Source organism: Pangasianodon hypophthalmus, chromosome 15 (assembly GCF_027358585.1).
Source record: "Pangasianodon hypophthalmus isolate fPanHyp1 chromosome 15, fPanHyp1.pri, whole genome shotgun sequence".
In the NCBI taxonomy this organism is placed as follows: Eukaryota; Metazoa; Chordata; class Actinopteri; order Siluriformes; family Pangasiidae; genus Pangasianodon; species Pangasianodon hypophthalmus.
In genome coordinates this window covers 22842718-22863966 of record NC_069724.1, presented here as the reverse complement: position 1 = coordinate 22863966, position 21249 = coordinate 22842718, and the positions used below count along the sequence as shown (strand labels likewise).

At 38.5% G+C, this 21249-nt stretch overlaps 2 protein-coding genes across 8 annotated transcripts in view; one reads left to right on the top strand and one right to left on the bottom strand.

The window, feature by feature from the left end:
* The window catches only part of LOC113535648 (homer protein homolog 1), a 31981-nt gene extending 16513 nt beyond the window's left edge, over positions 1–15468 (top strand). The window contains exons 2-11 of one of the 6 annotated variants that reach the window (XM_026929109.3): positions 67–223; positions 1681–1812; positions 3126–3218; positions 3375–3401; positions 3894–3926; positions 7386–7522; positions 8991–9150; positions 10577–10687; positions 11501–11581; positions 11954–15468. In XM_026929109.3, the coding sequence (XP_026784910.3) occupies positions 67–223; positions 1681–1812; positions 3126–3218; positions 3375–3401; positions 3894–3926; positions 7386–7522; positions 8991–9150; positions 10577–10687; positions 11501–11581; positions 11954–12148 (1126 nt within the window). In that variant the 3' untranslated portion in view covers positions 12149–15468. Of the gene's footprint in view, positions 1–66; positions 224–1680; positions 1813–3125; positions 3219–3374; positions 3402–3893; positions 3927–7385; positions 7527–8987; positions 9151–10576; positions 10688–11500; positions 11582–11953 lie in introns of those variants that run through there. The other 5 variants (XM_026929108.3, XM_053240053.1, XM_026929111.3 and 2 more) reach the window with 5 other exon arrangements.
* A 653-nt stretch (positions 15469–16121) lies between these two features.
* Positions 16122–21249, bottom strand: part of jmy (junction mediating and regulatory protein, p53 cofactor) — a 36530-nt gene continuing 31402 nt past the window's right edge. For both annotated transcript variants that reach the window (XM_026929096.3, XM_026929097.3), the window contains exon 10: positions 16122–21006. In XM_026929096.3, the coding sequence (XP_026784897.3) occupies positions 20708–21006 (299 nt within the window). In that variant the 3' untranslated portion in view covers positions 16122–20707. The remainder of the gene's footprint in view (positions 21007–21249) is intronic.

Genomic DNA, 21249 nt, shown 5'->3' with positions numbered 1-21249 from the left:
ATCCATTTAATCTCCTGATTACGTTCTTTAATAACCACGCTTTTTTTTTTTTCTCTGCCTCATCAGAGAGCAGCCCATCTTCAGCACCAGAGCCCACGTCTTCCAGATCGACCCCAACACCAAAAAGAACTGGGTCCCCACCAGCAAGCACGCCGTCACCGTGTCCTACTTCTACGACAGCACTCGCAACGTCTATCGCATCATCAGCCTGGACGGATCTAAGGTCAGGGCCTCGCATACAAACACAAAGCCGATATGTTCGGAATCAAGGAATAACAGCTTTAATTGGTCATTCATTTGATATTATAACTATGCATGTACTGCAATTAATACAAAACATAAGAGATAAATCACCTGAGGGCATGCAGTTATAGGAAAATAAACAACAGTGGGGTGGTGCGATAAAGCAGTTGATTGTGCTGTATTATTTTGACGTACTACGTCATACTGTAGTGCGTGATTTGGAACGTAGCTTTAATGTTTTTGCAGAATCGCAGATGTTTGACTCAAGTCATGATTGTGTTTGGCTAATCGGTGATCTCCACTCACATGTCCCTGTTTGGTACTGCTTATTCCTGGCCAAGAAGTGGAACCAAATTCAGTATGGGTACTTAGTTACGGTAGAGGTACTTAGTTACGGTACAGGTACTTAGTTACGGTACAGTTCCACGGCAATGGAAAAATAACAAAATGTGGGATCATGAATTTTTTACTATACGGTACCACACTGTCCGGTGGGACAAGCAGCATTAGATGAAGCTCTGTTCCATTCTGCCTCACTCATATATGCACGCACACACACACACACACACACACACACACACACACACACACACACACACACACTAGAGAGTTCTATGGGGGTGGCATGGAAGTTATTTTGGACTCTAGGCTGGGATAAGAGGAGAAGATATTTTGGAAAGCATGGTTGCGTAACAGACACGTGCACACACGCGCGCACACACACACACACACACACACAAAAGCATTCACAACATCACCTTGTCTTGGGTGGGTAAACAGGCTCTTACAGAAAATCCAACCTCCCTAAAAGTCTATATAAGAGCTAGAGTGTTTGTGTGTGTGTGTGGGTGTGTGGGTGTGTGTGCAATGCCAAAAATGGGCAGCAACAGCAGCTTATTATACAAAACCTACTCCACACACACACACACACACACACACTTTCTCTCATACACACACACACACACAGTAGAGTCAATAGTTCCATAGACGTTCTCACCTTATTGATGACTGCTTCCTGTTATCTAATCAATTGGGATGCAAGCACAGCCTTTGAGCAACACACACACACACACACACACACACACACAGTCATCAGAGAGCCGTTTCCCCAGGCAACTTATGTGTTAAAATGTAATTTATGCCTTTGTGCAATTTTCAGCTGTCTCTCTCTCTTTCTCTCACACACACACACACACATACACAGACTCAATTAAACACTGCAGCCGTGTATTTCATGATAAATACAATTATCATCTCAAGAGACTGTTTTCAATTAGCTGCTCATGCTGTAGTAGATTCTCTAACAACCATCTTACACAGGAGTATGTTTGTGACAAATAAAATTATCAGAAGAATTAAAGCTGACTGTGATGTTTTTTATGCGGTTGAATATGTGTTGTTTTATTAATTTGTGCTTCTGCTCTTTGTTCTTCTCAGGCCATCATCAACAGCACCATCACCCCCAACATGACGTTCACTAAGACCTCGCAGAAATTCGGCCAGTGGGCGGACAGCAGGGCCAACACCGTCTACGGCCTCGGCTTCTCATCCGAGAGCCACCTGAGCAAAGTGAGACAAAAAATAAATAAATAAAAAATCCAACATGGACTTCTCTTTGTTCATCTTTTATTAGCAACAAGCTAGCCAGCTAACTGTGATGACTGATGTATATTTCCTCCTCAAAACAGTGATCTATATAGTCAGTGTCATAGATTTAACAAGCGATTACGTCTGAGTGTTTATTAATCTAAAGCCAATACTTGTATATACAGTATAACTCAAGTGCTACTTTGTTTACTGTTCATGCTGTGAGCAGCCATGTTTTTTAACGTCACTTGCTGAACTCAGAGATGTTGAGACCACCCCGAGTTACCGAGTAGGAATTCCTAATTGAGGGGTTGTTTTATTTGTTTTTTTCCTAGTCGGAAGTCGGAAAGTCGGAGCTCCATGAACCGACTAGGCTAAAAAGTGGTTTCTAATATAACCTAATAACGTATAGTGAGCTAGTTTTCTAGCCAAGTGCATTAATACAGATTAAGAGAAACAAACGAGTATACTGCGGCGTTCAACTAAAGCTGGTAACTTTGAATTTCTAATCTCCATCTGGGGAAAAAAACAAAGAAAATGCCCTTTCAATTTGGAATTCCTACTCGGAAAGTCGGGAAGGTCCCCTGAACATGTCAACATGGCCTCTCACACCATCAACATTAAATAAAATATCACTTCTTTACTTTAAAAGAGTATATAATAAAAGAGTATATAGTTAAAAGAGTATATAGTATATATTTTAGATCAATCAACAGAGACACTTTGAATCTATAACACTGACCTACAGTTTTGAAAAAGTAAATACATCATTAATTCACAGTCGTTAATGCTAGCTGGCTAGCCTGTTGCTAAAACAGCCACTTATATGGATGTGTCTGTGTTTTTTTCTCCAAAAATAATGTAATTCCAGATCCTGACTTCCCACTTGCAGGTTAAGTCGAACACAACACATGATCATGCAGCACATGCAGAGTCACTCAGCGTCTTTATTCTCTCTCGACGTTTAACTGCAAGGTGACTGCGTGTAGTAAGCAGGAGTGTTATGTGACAGCTTAATCATGTGCGTTATTTTGCTTGGTTTTGTCAGTGTTTCCACAAAACTGTGTGTTTCTGATGCTGAAAAGATCACCTGCCATCTGTGCACGCTAATTAATAAAAAGCTAAGAAAATCTTTCTACTGAAAGTCAGATCGCTCTTCAGCTGATGCTGATAAACAGCTGATAAATATTCACAACAAATTAAAACTTTTGTTTTGAGAAAGTCAGTAAGAAGAATTTTTTTACCTGGGTGTTGAACTTGGGTTTTCACTTCACATCTCTGTTTTTTTTTCCAAGTTTGCGGAAAAATTTGCAGAGTTTAAGGAAGCTGCACGGTTAGCAAAGGAGAAATCTCAGGAGAAGATGGAGCTGACTAGCACACCTTCACAGGTAAATCTCTGAACACACACACACACACACACACACACACACACTCCTAACTCCAACACCTCTCTTTAAACTAAGAGTCTTTCTTTTTGATTTCTGCTTTCATTTTACGTTTACCATACTCTTTGCCTTCTAACATCATCATCCGATTCTTCCAAGCGCAAACTGGCTTTGGCATCTTCAAAGGTAAGGACGGCGTTGGTGCGATGGTACCTAACACCTCCGTTCTCCCTGCAGTAACCCACCCAAAGCATTTCTGCCAAACCCACTACCTCCATCAGAGCACTCAGAACATCCGCTCAGGACCTCCACACATGCTGACCTTCAACATAAAACATCCACCCGAGCCATTTAACATCAAACTAAACCTTCCTTATGTGATTAACACCAGTGACGAGGTTCTCACTAAACCGTACCCACTCTCATGTCAGATCCCAGCATCGTTAAATCAACCCTGTCTATTGTCTGCTGTCCTCTAGCAAGCAGTGTCCAGTGTCAAATAAACCTACAGTCCTTCATCTCGCTTGTTTAATTAACCCCTAAAAATATTTGGAGCAACTGTCTTAACCATGTATTGTCTTAAGTCTCTTTAAAAGATGTGACAGATCACATTGATGCGTTATAAACACTTTCTTTTTTTAAATACACCTCTAACAATGTCCCCTTATTCAATTCAAGCACAAACGGGACTTGACTGTGGCTGCTAAAAAGGTAAGCAAGAGCCACCACCAGTCTAAAAGGACTAACAACGGGCATTTACCTTTAAAACACTAAAAGAAATAAGAAAATCGGAATCATTTTCTGTACTATTTAACACTAGTCAGACTTATAGCAGGCAAATTGATGTACAGTATACAGTATGCTATCGTTTTTGTAATAATGTTGTTGTATGCTTATTTTTCTAACACATTAATGTGAACAAATAAACTAATTTTCATATCAAGTGAACTTACTCGCTTCAATAATTATAATGCTCATAAAAATGCTTGGTGCGTTAATGTGACACGCCATGGCTGTTGAAAATGCTCAGCTAGCAGGGGGTTTGCTGTGTGTTTTTTGGGGGGATCATGACGTACCACATGCAGGACACTCGCAAAAAACAAGCCCTGTGGAAAGTTGTGTCTTTCACATGTGCAAATGTGAATGTTCTTTCTACCTAAAAGCGTAACATACGGGGGCGGAGTCAATGCACCACCCACACTACGATTCAACTAAGCTTGGAAGTCATGATTGCGTACGCAAATGAATACGTCTGAAGGGCACGTATTAAATTTGCGAAAGCCTGTTTCTGCCAGTTGAAGACAGAATCATACCATTAACTAAGTCTCAATAATTAGAACGTTTATGAAATTATGGCTAATGAGAAATTTTCTCAAAATGCTGAATTTGTTTGGCTATTCACCACACATCATTTAAACCGAGCTTTTGAAAAAGTTTTGATCCATATTTACCTTATTAACTTGATATACACTCATGTCTACAATGTTTTATTCATTTACTCATATTACGCAATGTTTTTTGACACGTCTCACTGCCGTTAATCAACATTATACAGTTCAGATTAGTCTTCTAGGAGCGTATTTGATATCCGAACTCCTCCGACATTAATGTTATGTAATTCACGCAGTTATTCTCTATGAATCACCACAATTTGTACATGTAGTTTATCCTATTGCACATGTAAATTAGTACTTGGTATTTTTTATCTTAGTAAATCAGGGTCCTAGTGTAGATATGGTCAAAAATGTTATCGCAGTTCTACGTCAGTGCTTCTATTTATACTCTAATAAGACTATGAAACAATAGGTTAAGAGTTTTAGTGCTGGTAAACAGCTATGGTTTGAGCCAGATAAAAGCCAAAAACGTCATCTGTATGCTGACTTTCTCTCTGCTGAAATTGCGGGGATTGGCATTTTATACCTCAATGCACTTATAACTCAATTATAGCCTGGAAAATACAGTACCAAATAAAACTTGTATATAATTGTAGGTAAGATCTCCACTGAGTTCCACAGAAATGGATTTTTTATACCTGCTGTTGTAATGATTTAATTAATCTTTTTTGCACTTCCTTACACTGGTAAGTACAACGTGGCCAGCAGTGGCTTTGTCCTGTCGTTGACTGATTGTCAGTTTGAAACCCGGCCATGCCACAGCTGCCAGCGGAAGAGAGCATAATTGACCCGGCTCTCTGGGTGGCAAAATTGGCCTATTTCCCTCTCACTCTGACAATAATAAGCATGATACTGTTTGATACTGGGCAATCATGACTGTCTGTCTATTGGAGTAAAGAAGTGGAGAGTAGCATCTCCTCCATGCAGATTGAGCTATCCTTTGACATTGCGTGAACAGCAGATTGAAAAGACGCAGCAGTTTTACGCAGATTTCATGTAACTGGGTGGAAATTGGCAAGAAATTAAAGAAACTAGGAGAATAAGTAGATTAAATAACAGACCTACAATTCACAGCTGTTCTTTCTAAGCTCACCTTCCGAGGAGAGCAGGTAGGTGGTTCTTCTCAACCGCCAGCCCACATTTTGCATGTAATCCTACAGGAATTGGGCTCAAAGCAGGCAGAATTCAGACACTTTTAAAAAGTACTGCTGTTGTTGTTTTTAGTCATAGCGGCACTTCAAGAGTTGAAAAAAAGGTCAACTTTTCAGAAAAGTGCCGCGTGATGTCAAATGTACAACTAATCAGGTTACAATTATGGGAGAAAGTGAGAAAAACAAACAAATATTAGAAGATTTACGTTCTGTTAAATGGAAAGTATTTCACTGCTGCCATTCCAACATTGCAATATAACTAATATTAAGAAGAAGTCTATTTTTCATAATCGAGTCAAGTTACACAAGCAGCTCAAATTCTTTCGATTTTCTGCCTCCAAAGCTACAACGAAAGCAAACAACCTCCTCATCACCACAGTTACAGCAATCTTTATGTCATCTATGTTACTGATAATAATAAATCTAATCTAGACAGCAAGTTAGCTGATATTAGCTATGACCGTTAAGAGTGTTGCTATGGTTACAGTGTGCGTGTTATGTGAACTATGAAAGCACCATAAATGACAGACTTTCAGACATATTGTGAATATATGGATATTAGTCATAATGTTATGACCAATACTACCAATGGTACAAAGGTACCTCTATACCCTTGGTTTTCCAAATAATGATTTCTAAGTTAATGCTACCCATCCAAGATCTTATCCTATGATTCAGCATCAGCAAGCAAGCAAAAAAGCGAGAGATGAACATTCGTTTTTTATGTACGTGCACAACACAGAGCCGTGATTTCAGTGACAGCAGCAAGCGATGACGTGAAACGCGACGTTTGAATTGCGATTTTCTCAATTCTGTGAAAATTAGAACAGTAAAGCAACAAATCCAAACGATCGACTCAAATGATTCCTCAGACCTGTGATTCCTACGGTGCATATGCTCCGACATTTCTTCAGTTCCCCACTCACAACTTTAGTTCCTACCTGCAATTAGTTTCTATTTACTGTCTGACATACCAAATGGAAGAAAAACTCCTAACTGTGGTTTGTTTCCTGTCATTAAATACAACCTCTCATTAGATGTATATAGAGATATTATGAAGAAAAATAAGGCTTAGAACAAACTAGCAGAGATTGTTGGTGTGTCTGATGAGTGTACAAAGCTAGTACAGTTAGCTTGCTTTGCTAATCTCCCAAAGAAGCTAGCATGAGGCTTAAATCAAACAACCAATTATCACAATGATTTAAATTTGTGTTTAAATACTTAGCATTAGAAGTTATATATAGCTACTCCTGAACTCGTTTGAACTTAAACAACGCCGGACAGTGCACCTGTACAAAGGGAAATCAATATCAGTTGCTACACGCCCACGAGAGACAATTTACAAGCGACACAATGACTTTTCACATGCTAGTGTGAAGGTTGGGTTATACATCCACTCTAATCTCAGTTCTGTGATGACTGCCAATCACCACTAAGGCTTTTCACAGACACACTCATTATTCCTCATGCTTTTCTGCAGCTAAACCCTGATGGTGAATCAGCGTGTGGACAAAATTCACTTCTCAGCAACTCAGTCCCATCAGTCGCTACAGATCATCAAGTGTGCACGAGTGGAAACCCATGAGGATCTAAAACCAGTTATCTTATTTTTTATACTCTGACAGGAATCAGCTACAGGTGACCTGCAGTCACCTTTGACCCCTGAGAGCATCAACGGGACAGACGATGAACGGATCGCACCTGACGTCTCTCAGAACTCGGAGCCTCGAGCCGAGACCAACGCAGTGCCCTTCCCACACAGGTGAACATCAGAGTACTAGGGTCAGCGTTACTACAGATCAGCACAGACAATCTCACTGAAAACAGAACAAAACGAGATACATCCATTCAGCTGAACAGGAGAGAGTGAGAATTGTGAAATATTGCATACTGCCTGGGAAGAACGAACATATTTTACCCAAATACTCTTATTGCATGTGTCATTTTTAACCCCTGGACCTTCATCTGTCCCAGGACAACTTCTCCAGTGATAGCAGGGCTAATTGAATAGATGCATTATAATGAAAAAATCATGGGAAAATCTTCACAGCAGAGAAGTACAGCTCTTTACTGCATATAAAAAGGCTGTAATGTTGTACCACGCTGATTTCAAATAAACTTGGCGCAGTTCAGCTCAGTTCATGCCATCATGCATTATTGACACGCTTCTCGGCTCCCTGGGGTACGGTAAAGCTGTAAATTAACCCCCTGTGTTAGACATGCATTAAATATGAATAAAAATGCACTTAAATCATTTTGTATGAAAGCCACGTCATAGTCAGACTTTTGTTTTAGTGTTTCAGGAGTAAAGGTTATTAAAAAATAACAGAAAATCCATATGATTTGATCTTGATATGATTTTTAAATATATGAGATACGGCTTTTTTTTTCTTTGGGATTTTTTCCCCCTTATTTCTCCCAGTTTGGTCATTGGCCAGTTCTCACCAACCAGACACCTCTCTCCTATCGTAAGACATCTACCAACCAGGAAGATTGAAGGGTATCAGGTTCACATGCTGCGTCACAGGGCAGTGTAACACCCTCGGAGGAAAGCCCTATCGGCCCTCTTCTGCATACATGACCTTACAGACGCCTAGGATTGGCTAGCGTCGCTGTGATTGACAGAGGAGAGAGTGTATGCCCCTCCCACCCAGAGAGCACAACAATTTTCTCTCTTGGCTCTCGGCCATGGGTGGCTGTAGCATTTTTGGGAATTTGGCCATATTTCCACCCTGTTAGACCCATGCTTCTGAAAAAGTATAGAATATACACATACGTAAATGTTTTCTCACATGAGTAAATTATTTTGAAGAATAAAATTATATATAGATATACTATATCATATTTATTTAATGTAGGTTAGATGCTTGCACCATAAAGGCAACTGAAGTGCCTTCTCTCTCGTTGAGCTGGTTTACAGGGAAGCTATTCAGATGTGGGGTTTTTTTTCACAACCTCACACATACAGAGCTCAGTGTGATCGCTGTGATTTCAGTGTTCTTCTAACATCCGAACACCTACAGCTCGTGTGAACTTCAACACATTACTGTCAGGGTGGTTAACCCACCGTTCAGCTTCACATGAAACTGCATTAGCAAATCGAGTTACATGAATGAAAACTGTATCGCAACAAATCAATGGCACCTTCAAAACATTTAACACCAGCTTTTTTTTTATTTGTATTTGAACTGTTTTTTTTTTTTTTTTTTTTTTTTTTTTAAATCCAGCAGCTCGACTAACATCAATAAGCACTGGGAGGCCGAGCTGGCGGCGCTGAAGGGCAACAACGCCAAGCTAACGGCAGCCCTGCTCGAGTCTACAGCCAATGTTAAACAGTGGAAACAACAGCTGGCTGCTTATCAAGAGGAGGCAGAGAGACTGCACAAAAGGGTGAGACACCACAAGGGTCATAGCTGGAGTATATACATATGGAGAAGCAACTGGAGCATAAACTGTCATGTACTCTTGCTACAGTATGTCACATTGGGTTACACTACTGGACTGTTCATTATTGCAGATAACAATTTTAGGATAATATTTTGTATTGCTAGTATTTTAATAACTAATACTAAAACAACATCAGACTTAGATTAGCGTTCCAGACAGATATATAGAAGATAATGATTTCCTTGACTACAACGTTGCAGGCTACTGGATGTAAAGATGTTGATAAAGCGACAAAATTACTGCAATTTCAAAGTAATCATTGTTGGTGTCTCTGCAGTTTTGTGAGTTACTGTGCCAAAGTGAGCAATTTTATTGGCTAATGTTGGATACAACCACATTTTTTACAGCACAGTAAAACTTAGCAGAGCGATACAAAAATGCCATCTTAGCAAATATCATGAAAATATCATGAATTTAATCAAATGTGTCATAAGATTACAGTAAACCAAATATAAGATTATTAAAGCTTCAGTAGTCTTCTTTTAATTCCTTACTTGTACAAATAACCTGGAAGATATGTAGAACATGATTTTAAAAATAATGGATTAAGTCATGACCTTAGCAAACATGTATTAATTTGCGATAAAAACCCATTTGGAAAACAGACTTTTGGTCCTGAATACTTGTTTATGTTTGGCTGTGTCTCCTGTCAGTCATTTTATAGACACACTACTCTACTGGCCACTGTACATCCTGGGGGATGTGGGCATGAACATGGGCAGGAATCATTCAAATGTCAAACCCACCTAATCATTAGAGGCCTAATCTTTAAAAAGATCTAATCTAATCTAACCTAATCTAATCTAATCTAATCTAACCTAATCTTTACTGCACCATTAAATCTTTTTTCTAGCCTTTTTTTTACTGATTTCAAGCTTCACATTTAAAGCAAAAGTATCTGCTAATAGAATAAGAAAAGTTAAACCTTGGAATTAGTAAAAATGTGTAGGAAAATGTGTAGGTTTAATAATCTTCTATTTGGTTTATTGTAATCTTATAATAAGAAACACTAGACAAATTTGACTGTATTCCTGATATTTTCACTTGGTACTTTTTTTTTTTTTGCATTGTGGCATGTGGCAGTAACAGGACTGCAGCTGGGTAACGATCTGTCTGGTGAAACGAGATGATTTGATAGTCATTCGCTTGATTCATGGATGATCAATTTTTAGAGGCAGTAGCTGAACTGAAAATTAATGATAGACATAAAAAAAATCTTAATTCCCCTCAGTCAGCATGATGGGCTCTCAGAGTGACATTGAAGCAGAAGGAGAAAGGACAAATGGTTTGTCTGGACGTAATTCTTCGCTTTAACCTTGCATGTGTGCATGTGTGTGTTTGTGTGCGCGTGTGTGTGTGTGTGTTCCAGGTGACAGAACTGGAGTGTGTCAGTGGGCAGACGACAGGAATCAAAAACCAGAAAACAGAACTGAACCAGACGATAGAGGAGCTGGAGGCAGCGCTGAAGGCCAAGGAGGAGGTGTGATGGAGCCTCATGTTTGGACAGCATTATACCACAGCACTGCTGAATTCTCAAATCTGATTGGTCAGAAGTTTGTTGATTAATTTTTCTATAACAGCAGTTCTGACAGTAGTGCATCTGCAAATCACAGGCTTATATTAATGCGCTCGTACTAATGCATCGTCGTTTCTATAGTAACAGCTCATTCACATGGACTTGTATGACAGACGCTGCACATAAATGGATTTTTTTTTTAAAGTGTGTAATCTTTCATATGGTGAAGTTTTCTGTAAGGAGATGTTTGGTAACATGTAACTTCAAGTTTTCTGACATAGGAACGTTTTTTTTTTTTTTCTGGACAGAAGAGTTTTGCGGTTTCTTGGTAACATCACAAGCAGCATTTTTTTGTCTTATTAACTTCAAGGGAGAAAAATAGAGGCTGGTGAGGAAACAACTGTTTATAGTTGTTACAAGTGATACCAGGAACTAACTTGTTTTATGGACATTCCACAACATATAAATGTAACTATAAAAGGATAAAATGTATGATGTCTTTTTATCCCTTTAAAGTCACATAATAAACAAAAATATTGTAAGTGTTTGACTAGCATATAAATGGAATTTGATTTGATGTGATTTTAGCTGCACTACAGAACAACGATTAGAGATTACGCAGTACCTTCTGACCAATCAGAATCAAGTGTTCAACACCGCTGTGGTAAAATATAATATAAGATAATCTAATAGAATATTTCAGGATTAGGATCATGCAGAGATTCAGGCAGGTGTACTGTATGTATATGGTAGCATCTTTTGCTGTCATGGTTACAGGAGCTGGAACGACTGAAAGCAGAAGTTGAGAAAGCCAACGAGTTGCAGACACAGAAAGACACAGTCACCCAGAAACTACAGGTTTGTAAAATTGTGACTTTTTAATCTGTATTCATCTGTGATTCTGAGAGACAGCCATGCACCAGACACGAAATGTTAAAATATATATATATATATATATATATAAAAAACACCAGACAACAGAGTCCTGAGTGATGCTACTGTTTATTGTCAACCGACCTAATTAGTCTAATTAGCCCTGCTGTGTGAATTCTGTCTCACTCGGTGGATTAGAGTAATACTGTATCTCAGCTTAGTGCTCTCCTCCAAGCGTGTTCAGCTGCCCTATGACACTGCATAAGTAATAATTCAAAAAAATGTGATGAACTAAATATTTCCTCTGTCTGGTAGTGACTGAATACATCTTTTATCCTCCCTTGTGTGTGTGTTTAGGAAACGGAGACACGGACAGCAGAACTGGAAGCTCAGCTAGCCGAGCTGGAGCAGCGTGTGGAAAGCAATCACACCGAACAGGAGACTTTTCGCAAAAGCCTGCGCTCGCTTCTGGAGCTGCTCGACAGCAAGATCTTCGAGCTGACCGAGCTGAGAGACAGCCTGGCCAAACTGATCGACGGAGGAAGCAGCTAGAGTCTGCAGGAGCACACTGCCCTCTGGTGGAGAGAACACACACACACACACACACACACACACACACACACACACACACACACACACACACACACTTTCTCTCTCTCTCTCTCTCTCTCTCTCACACACACACACACACTCTCTCTCTCACACACACACACACACACACTCTCTCTCTCTCCCTTTGTCTCTCTTTCTCACACACACACACACACACACACACACATTCTTGCCAGCACAGCAAACTTCATTAAACATGCATGCAAACAGACAGATGGATTAAAAATGTTCTCACACAGGTGCACTTCCACAAACTGGTGCCTGCACACACACACACACACACACACACACACACACACACACACACACACACATACATACACACACTACACTTTATGGGCCTAACTGGGGTTTCAACCTGCCTTTTTGGAATTTCTGATTTTTATGAACTTTACGCATAGAAAAAGGGCATCTCGGATGTTTTTGTACCATTGCATCGGGAGCTTTTCATACGGAGACGGCTGTCAGTGTGTCTCAGTGATACGTCTAGGCGAATGGAGTGTTTATAGCTTGCTGAAAGGCTTTAATTTTTTTCAGATTTAAATTACAGGTCGTCTGTATTTTATCGGCAGTTTTATGTTTTTTGCTTTTATGTAATCAGTCACATGACTAGAGCCATTCATTATAAAGATGCATCTGAGAATGAAGAGCATCAAATCCAACAAAATCAAAACAAAAGCAAAATATGTTATAAATACAAGCGACCATGTTTGGTGCATATTATCATGTCTATTACTGATATTTTGATGAGTTCGTATTGTCACTTGTATATCGTCCTTACAGTTGGCAACAGTGGGATGACCAAGGATGGGGAAAAAAGGGAAAAGTGATAAAATATAGTTAAGAAGTAGTGAGTCAAAATTATACTTGACAATTTGAAAGTTAGAAAGTGACCACAATTAGAATAAATTCCAAGTTTAAAATATATATTTTCACAATTTTTTTTAACCAATATTTGGAAAAGCATATTGTTAGCTCCACAGAACTGTCCAAGGCAGCGGCGGCTTGTCCATAGGGGCAGGTGGGGCAGAGACGCACCATATATATCAGCCTTTTAATGAATGTTAATCTTCATAAAGTCATCATTCACAACTCCATACACTTTAAATTCTGTTGAAATATGAATTACCTCTTTGAGTAACCAATGATTTTAAAAACTGCTGCTTGACAGATATCTAATCATTCTAATCAATTTCTGCAAAGTGTAAGTGCAGACAGTGTGACTATGATGTACAGAACTGAAAAGACTGGGAGAAGAAAAGGATTATTCGAGAACAATCAAATGTGTCTCCCTTTTCCAGTGTCTGAAATTTTTGTGCTAGTTTCAGGTTTTTTGGGATGTGTTTGGGGTGGCAGTTTTGCAAAGGTACATCTCTAAAAACGAGCTGCTAGACTGTGTGCTAGATGACTATGTTATCGACTCTCCATTGCCATAACTTATGGGATTACTCTAAAAAATCACTAGATAGAAGCCAGTAGCATAAGTCAAGTGTTGTAGTTTTTTGACTTTATTTTGATGTCGTCCTGCCTCACCAAACCCTATAGTCACGAGCTGCTGCTGGTCCATGGAGTAAAACGTAGGTGATGTATTCGCACACCTGGGAAATGATCACAGCCAGATGTTACGGCATTATGACTGCTACGAGATGGTTAGCATGACCAAGATGATTAAAAAATCTTCATAGACAGACACTCAGTGCTTTTCTACTAAAACAGAAAGCTGTTTCCTGGAGTTTTTTTTTTTTTTTTCTCCCAGCATCCCGGCCCACACCAGACACTACACTGTATGTTTCTGTATGAATATCCTGTGCAGTCAGGTTTTGCTTTAACTCTAAAGTGTACTACTGATTCACCGGTTATTTGCTGTAATGAAGATTTCTGAGGCTCCCGTCAGAGGTCATGCTGCTTCGCTCCACCACAACTGGATTTTTTTCGGGGACCTTTGGAGAGACGAGAGACGATGTGAGGATTGTGGATTATGATTACGCAACCAGGACATGAACGAGTCGACGAATTTCTGCCTTGGTGTCTTTTTTTTTTTTTTTTAATGAAACTACCACCATCAGCAAAGGGGATTCTGGAGGTTGAATATTCCAGGTCCTTATTTATCTTGTCAAGTCCCCGCTTTGTGGTATGGCCAGAATCTGACGAGTCGACACGTCATGTTTGTGGATTTAACCCGAGCAAAGAAACCATCCTTCCACTATCAGAGCAATACAAAAGGAAAAAACCCACAAACGTCTCACTTTCAGGTATTTACTTCCCTCTTGTTCGAATGAGACGTTATGATATACACACACACACACACACACACACACACAAATGAAACACACACACACACAAATGAAACACTTTGCAGTGACTATGAGGCAGTCTTTCATTTCTACACTTTTTTCTAATATATAAATATTACTAATTTATAGTGCACTTGTGCAATTGTGTAAACTGACTTGGGTGAACTTTTATTATTATTATTATTATTATTATTATTATTATTATTAATTTATTTATTTATTTATTTTGCAATGATAGACTTGAATTGATTGAATTGTTTTGACCTTATGAGTTTGGATTATTTTATTATATTCAGAAATATATTCTTAGATGTTACATTAATTTTAAAAAGAGGTTTTATTTTTGTTGACCTTTTGTGAATTTTGTTTTCTTTTCTATTGTTTGTGGCAAAAGCATATTATGGCTGTCATTTTATTATGTGGAAATAAAAACTGGCAATATTTTTAAGCTATTTAAGTAATTAAAAGGTAAATGATACCACAGTCACCTGTTCCAAGCAGGTGTTTCTTTGGAGAAAGTTTTCCTTTTTCTTTTCTTTCTTTCTTTTTCTTTTTTGTGCCAATCTATGTTTTCCTGTACAGATGAACTTACTCCAGTTGCCTTTGGTATGAAAAATGCATCATCGGTAGCTAAAGGTACTTTGGTGGACTTTACTTTTGCCAAAAATCTGTGATCATGTACAGTATAAGGACCGTTTCATTGACAGTAAGCGTAAACCTGAAAAACACACTTAAAGGGCTTGTATTTTATGGGAGGCTTCAGCCAGGGACGTGGGTTGGATTATTATTATTATTATGATTATTATTATTATTATTATTATTATTATTATTTTGAGCTGTTGATAATGAATTATTCTTTGGAAGGGGGTTGAATAATAATTTTAGATGTTGATTACACCACATGCTTAAACACAATTGTAACTGAGGTATTTATAGTAAAATAAAATAATAAAAAATATATTCACAATACATTGTGTATTATTAATTAAGCCAATCAGTGGAACTATTCTCTCACTCACTCACACACACACACACACACACACACACACACACACAAAGAGGTGGTATTTGTGACAGAATTGTCACATTCATGTTTAGCAAACACTAGCAAACTAGCTAACCTTAGAAGCTATATATTATGTAATTAAAACCATTAGTCAGTTACTGACAAGCTCATTAGCATTAAGCTAACTGTAAACCAGTAGCTCACTGTTTGCTAGCAAATTAGCATTAGGCTAATTGCTATATTGTGTAAACCAGTAGTCAAATGTTGCTATCATTAGGCGCTATTGATTGTCTCAATCACAAGCAAGCTTGCTAACAAGCTAACAGTTACACTGTGTGAACGAGAGTTAGCATAAAGTCAGCCAAAGTTGTTAGCATTAGGCTAATATTTTATGTAATAAAAAGCACTAGCAAGTTAGCCAATTTCAGGGTAAAATTTGATGACAAAAACGGGTGAAAAAGCTTCACTTAGTGCACAAATTGTTACAAATAAAATTATTTAAAACAAACAAACAAAAAAAAAACCGCAATCGTTCTTGTCACTGAAATATGAGAAATCCTCTGAGGCCCTCAATTTACATTAATCTACATTAATTACACAAAGACATCAGGAATCATTTACTACCTGTCTTTATTCATTTAAGGGGAGAAAATGCAATTGAATTACCAAACATGTATTAGGAACAAAATGGATTGGGGGAAAATAATGTAAATGCAAAATAAAATTTAAAAAAAAAAAGAAAGATTAAAAAAAAAAAAAAAAAAATCATTTACCTTTTACATTTACCTTACAGTTATAGATTTTTAAATATTAAGCTCAATAAATACATGTACTTTAAGCAATCATGCAGCTGTAATTTTTTTTTTTGGATTTCCTGTTTCATTACATTATAATACACATGAAAAATATGCATTTTTCAGTTTCTGCTATAATATTGCACATTTCTAGTGACTTCGTCAGTCACATATAGATATCTGGGTTTGTATTTGTTGAGGTCGAGGGATCGAAACTGTAGTGTTGCATTACAAATGACCAGAAATACACTTTTTCTGTTCTTTTTTTTTTTTTTTTAAGGGATGAGGGATGTGTTATAAAGACATAAGATAGCAATGCATAGAATGTATACCACAAATAACATGATTAAAAAGAAGTGGAATATGTATTAATGAATCTTTAAAAAAAAAAAAAAAAAAAAAAAAGACTAAATACAGTACAAATGATGGAAACGTGTTTAAATAAAAGTGCAGCCCGGAGAGTGACAGCAGATCCTCTCACTCCCACAACTACAGCATTGGCGAGCTGATCCCAGTGCAGCGTGGGTAAAAAAAACGCATCGACTGACCTCGGATCAGCTCGCGAGGGTGCAATCCTTCAACACAGTTACACAGTAAGCAATGCGTCATGGTCCTGTACTCAGAGAAGAATACTGGCTTCTCAGAGTGCGCTAGCTGGCTGATCGCTTGTGGCGTTCGGCCACATTTCGCCTTAGGCAGCACCGTAACAGGCAGCTGGATAAAATCTCCGATCGTAAACTTGGAATTGCCACGGAACAGCTGAGGAGGTGTGGATGTCGGACGTCATTTTATAAAAATGATGTCCTGGAAATGACTTCCTGCTACATCACAGAGAGAGCATTCGATACTGAGGAGCAAGTCGATGGATTTTAAATAAGCGAAACTGGCAGAAGGGCTTTGAGATAATGAGATTTGTTATTTCTTGAAATTTGCAGGAAATGGCTGAGAGGTTTTAGGGATTATAGTGCATTTGCGTTATGTCAGAATTACGGCAACTCACAGTAACCCTGTGTTCACACTAGCAGGTGGTGAAGTGTGCAGCGACCATTGCTCATTTCTAACACGGAGGTGCGATTTCTGCTACAGCGACATGTGACAAAGTTACAGCGCGATATATGAACTAATTCTACGCATAATAAGTACGACAGTAAAGCGACAAATCAAAATGATCAGCTCGAATAATGGTCCGACTTTTCTTCAGTTCCCCACTCACAACTTCAGTTGCTACCTGCAATTAGTTCAACACTTAAAAATCGAAGAAAAACTTATAACCGTGGTTTCATCTCATCCTGTCATATACGACCTCTCGTTAGAGACATTACGAAGAAAAATAAATCTCGGAAACAAAGTCGCGGAGATCGCTAGTGTCTCTGGTGAGCGTACGTAGTCAGTACAGTTAGCTTGCTGTGCAAATCTCTCAACGAAGCTTAGCATGTAACATGTAAATCAAACAACCAATTTTCACACTGTTTTAATTTGTGTTTAGCTAGCTACATACATGTAGCTACAACTGTTTGTCATCAGAACTAATAAAAAATGCCAGACAGTCCACACTCAGAAGCGACAAAAGTAACATTCGCTACACGTCCACAAGAGACAAACTGTGAGCTAGAGTGAACGTAGGGTAAACGGTAATTCTATAGTAAATAAGATGCCCAAAAAAAAACAACAACAACAAAAAAAACATTTCTTTAGTTGGCTACACTATAGTCTTATGGAATGTTTAACAGTAATACTAACTGAGTTAAATTTGGTTAAATCCAGACTTTCCATATTAAATCCATATCTTTATATATACACAGTATTTCCAACTGGTCACAAGGTTACAAGGGTAATGGAAAGTGGTAATAAGGGTAACGATTTTTACATTAAAGTTCCCTTAACTTGAATTATTTAGTGCATTAATTAACATTAATAAACGATGAACTTCGCATTAATAAGCCAAACGTAATGCTAACAAGAGAAGTTAACACATATGTTGATTGAAAATTGTTTAAATGTTAAAGTAATACACCTGTACAATAGCAAAAATTAGAAGTTTCTAAATAATTTTAGGTGATAATTTACTGCCAATTTAAAAAAAAAAAAAAAAACCTGTGGGTTTAAATTTACTTACTGATGGTGTACTTTGGTTAACTCAGGTGGATTATTTGGTTTATTATTATTGTAAAAACCATCAATTAGATAATATTACGTAAGGTGTATTAATGCTGACGTTCTCGTTTTGTTCATGTTAACTAATGAGTTAAATAATGTCAGTGAAGGGAACCTTGTTTGATGAAGACGTGTCTAAGAAACTCAGAATTTCTATCATTCTGACATGATGTGAACGCACCATAACCCAAATCTCTTCACAAGGGAGAAAGGAATTATAATTATTTCAGTGCAACCAAGTCATTCTTAGCTACAACAGCTCTTCAGAAAGGTAAACAATACATGATCCTGATCCCGACACATTTCTTCAATAAACACATTATTTATGAAAGTAGTCAAATATAGCTAGCTAAGAATGGTATCTACTAGCTACTTAATGTGTTGATATGTTTGCAAAGCGTAAGACATGGTTTATACGTAATAATTTGCAGTAAACGTGTTTATATCCAGTAAACATGTAAACACTAATCAGCCTCGTGTTTTGTTTAACTGCAGCGTGTAATGCGTTAGAGTGTTTCTAAACCTGGAAAAAAAAACAGTCTAATTTCATAAATATCATAAGAAAGGAATGGCTCTTGCTAGCTTCTTCGGTCAGACTTCAGTTTTTCTGGCCTGGAAATGAGTTCCCCTGCGCTGCCCATGGGCAACTCATGAAACGGGGGCGGGGCTTGTTGGAGCTTTAAGAAAGCTTGTCAGTTTTCTTAATTGCAATAGCAATTCCACTAGCAGGCAGGAGAGGGCTGTAAAAATGACAAACTGCCCCTTTAAACTTTCTGGAGACCTATTGTAGCTAGCGAAAGAAGGTGTCTCAAGTTAACTCTAATGTCGTCATGTCATTGGTTGCACAAAACCAATCATAAACCTTTCTTTCTGCCCTAAGTATGTCAGTATGTCAGTTAAATATGTCATTCTCAAAACGGAAAAAAGAATATCGGAAGGTCACACGCGGACCGTGAATGAAAACGCTGCAACAAAAATGTCTGTAAATGTGCTGTGCTTGTGTTCACAGACAGCGTGTCCATAATTAATGTAAAAAAAATAATAAAATAGCACACACACATGCACATACACTCACACACAAACATTATGGACTTGAGCAATAAAAGAAATGAACTTGGTGAATGAGTATGAATACATGAAAAACAAAATAGACCTACACCAATCGAAAAAGAAATACTATATATGAGTAAAGAAACACACAAAAAAATCAAGTTAAAAAAATGAAACAGAGCGGCACTTGTGAGCAGTGTAGATACAAGATGTTGGCTGTAGGTGGCATCAGTGCATCACTACACAGACGGTGTTTTTCTCCAACTGTGACCAAGCAAAAAGCTGGAGAAAAGGACAGTAAATAAACACAATGAAATTTTTTTTTAAAAAAATGAATGCGGCTGTAATCTTTCCTTCTGCATATCAACCAAGCAGAGAGAAGCAAAGCCAGGGAATGCAACATCGTCCACAACGGAAATGAGGAAAAAAAAAAAAAAAAAAAGGACATAAAGACCTTAAACATGGGTTTCAGAGCTGCTGCGGTGACATGGCTCGCTTCAGGAATATAAACGTCAGGAATTTTAATCACGAGACCGCCGTGAACCGACTTCCATGGGTCTGATATCGTTCAGAGCCAAACCAGTGGAATGATTGTATTTCATTTCTGAATTGATAAATGAATTGTAAATGAACTGGTTTGTTTAAAGGAGAAGCATGGTATCGTCTCCTGATACCACAACAGACAAAAAATGAAATAAAAATATAAACAGTGGCTAGAACCAAAGACTGGATGTTAAATCAGAAGCTGAGAAAAACACACAGAGAGAAAGAGAGAGAGAGAGAGAGAGAGAGAAAGAGAAAGAGAGAGAGAGAGAGAGAGAGAGAGAGAGAGAGAGAAAGACGAGACGACACATATGAAGGTTGTGCTTTTTAAGCCCAGTGGGTGTGTGGTCAGTGGTCTGAGTCTGACAGCGGTTTGTAACAAGGCCCATGTCCTGGGTACAGCGGTTTGTAACAAGGCCCATGTCCTGGGTACATGGCTACAAAACAACATATTCAATGCTTTTCCTTCATAAACCTGACGGCCATGATAAGCCCGAGCAGTGCTGCATTGTAATTTCACAATCTTAAATGTGTCTGATGTGTGCATATATGAATATATACACTGGTCACTAAAGTGTGAGTGTATGTATGTATGTATGTATGTATGTATATGTGTGTGTGTGTGTGTGTGTGTGTGTGTGTGTATACACTGAGTGATCTAACTCTCCCAGTCGGTGCACGGCAGCCCCTCGTCCTCAGACTCGGACTCAGGTGAAGCCTCTTTGATGCGGCGCAGGGCTTCGTGGATGCTGCGCGTGAGCGGGTCGCTGGATTCTGGACAGCGCTGCTGCTCGTGACGCCGCACCTTCCTGAGCTTCACGCCGCGCCGGATCTGAGCCAGAATGTTGTTCCCGTCGTCCTGGTCTGGATCTGGAGCAAGAACGCGCAGCTCGGCTTTGCGCAGGTGGAAACTCCCGCGCTTCAGGCTGGCCAAGACTTCGTCCATAGGAGAGGACGCTGTGGACGGGAGTTACCATTTAGTGCTGTCGGAAAATTTACCGTTCAAATATGGTTCAGATTTCACGCTACTTTACAAATTCTTTCAAATGCTTAAGATCTAATTAGCCTATTGAATTAGATGTGTCCATTACAGCCAAATGTGACTTGACTGATGTAAGAAAAGGCTTCTGAATCACATACTCTGGTTCACTCTCACCAAACTCTCACTCTTACTATGCTACTGAATTACAGGATGTTGGG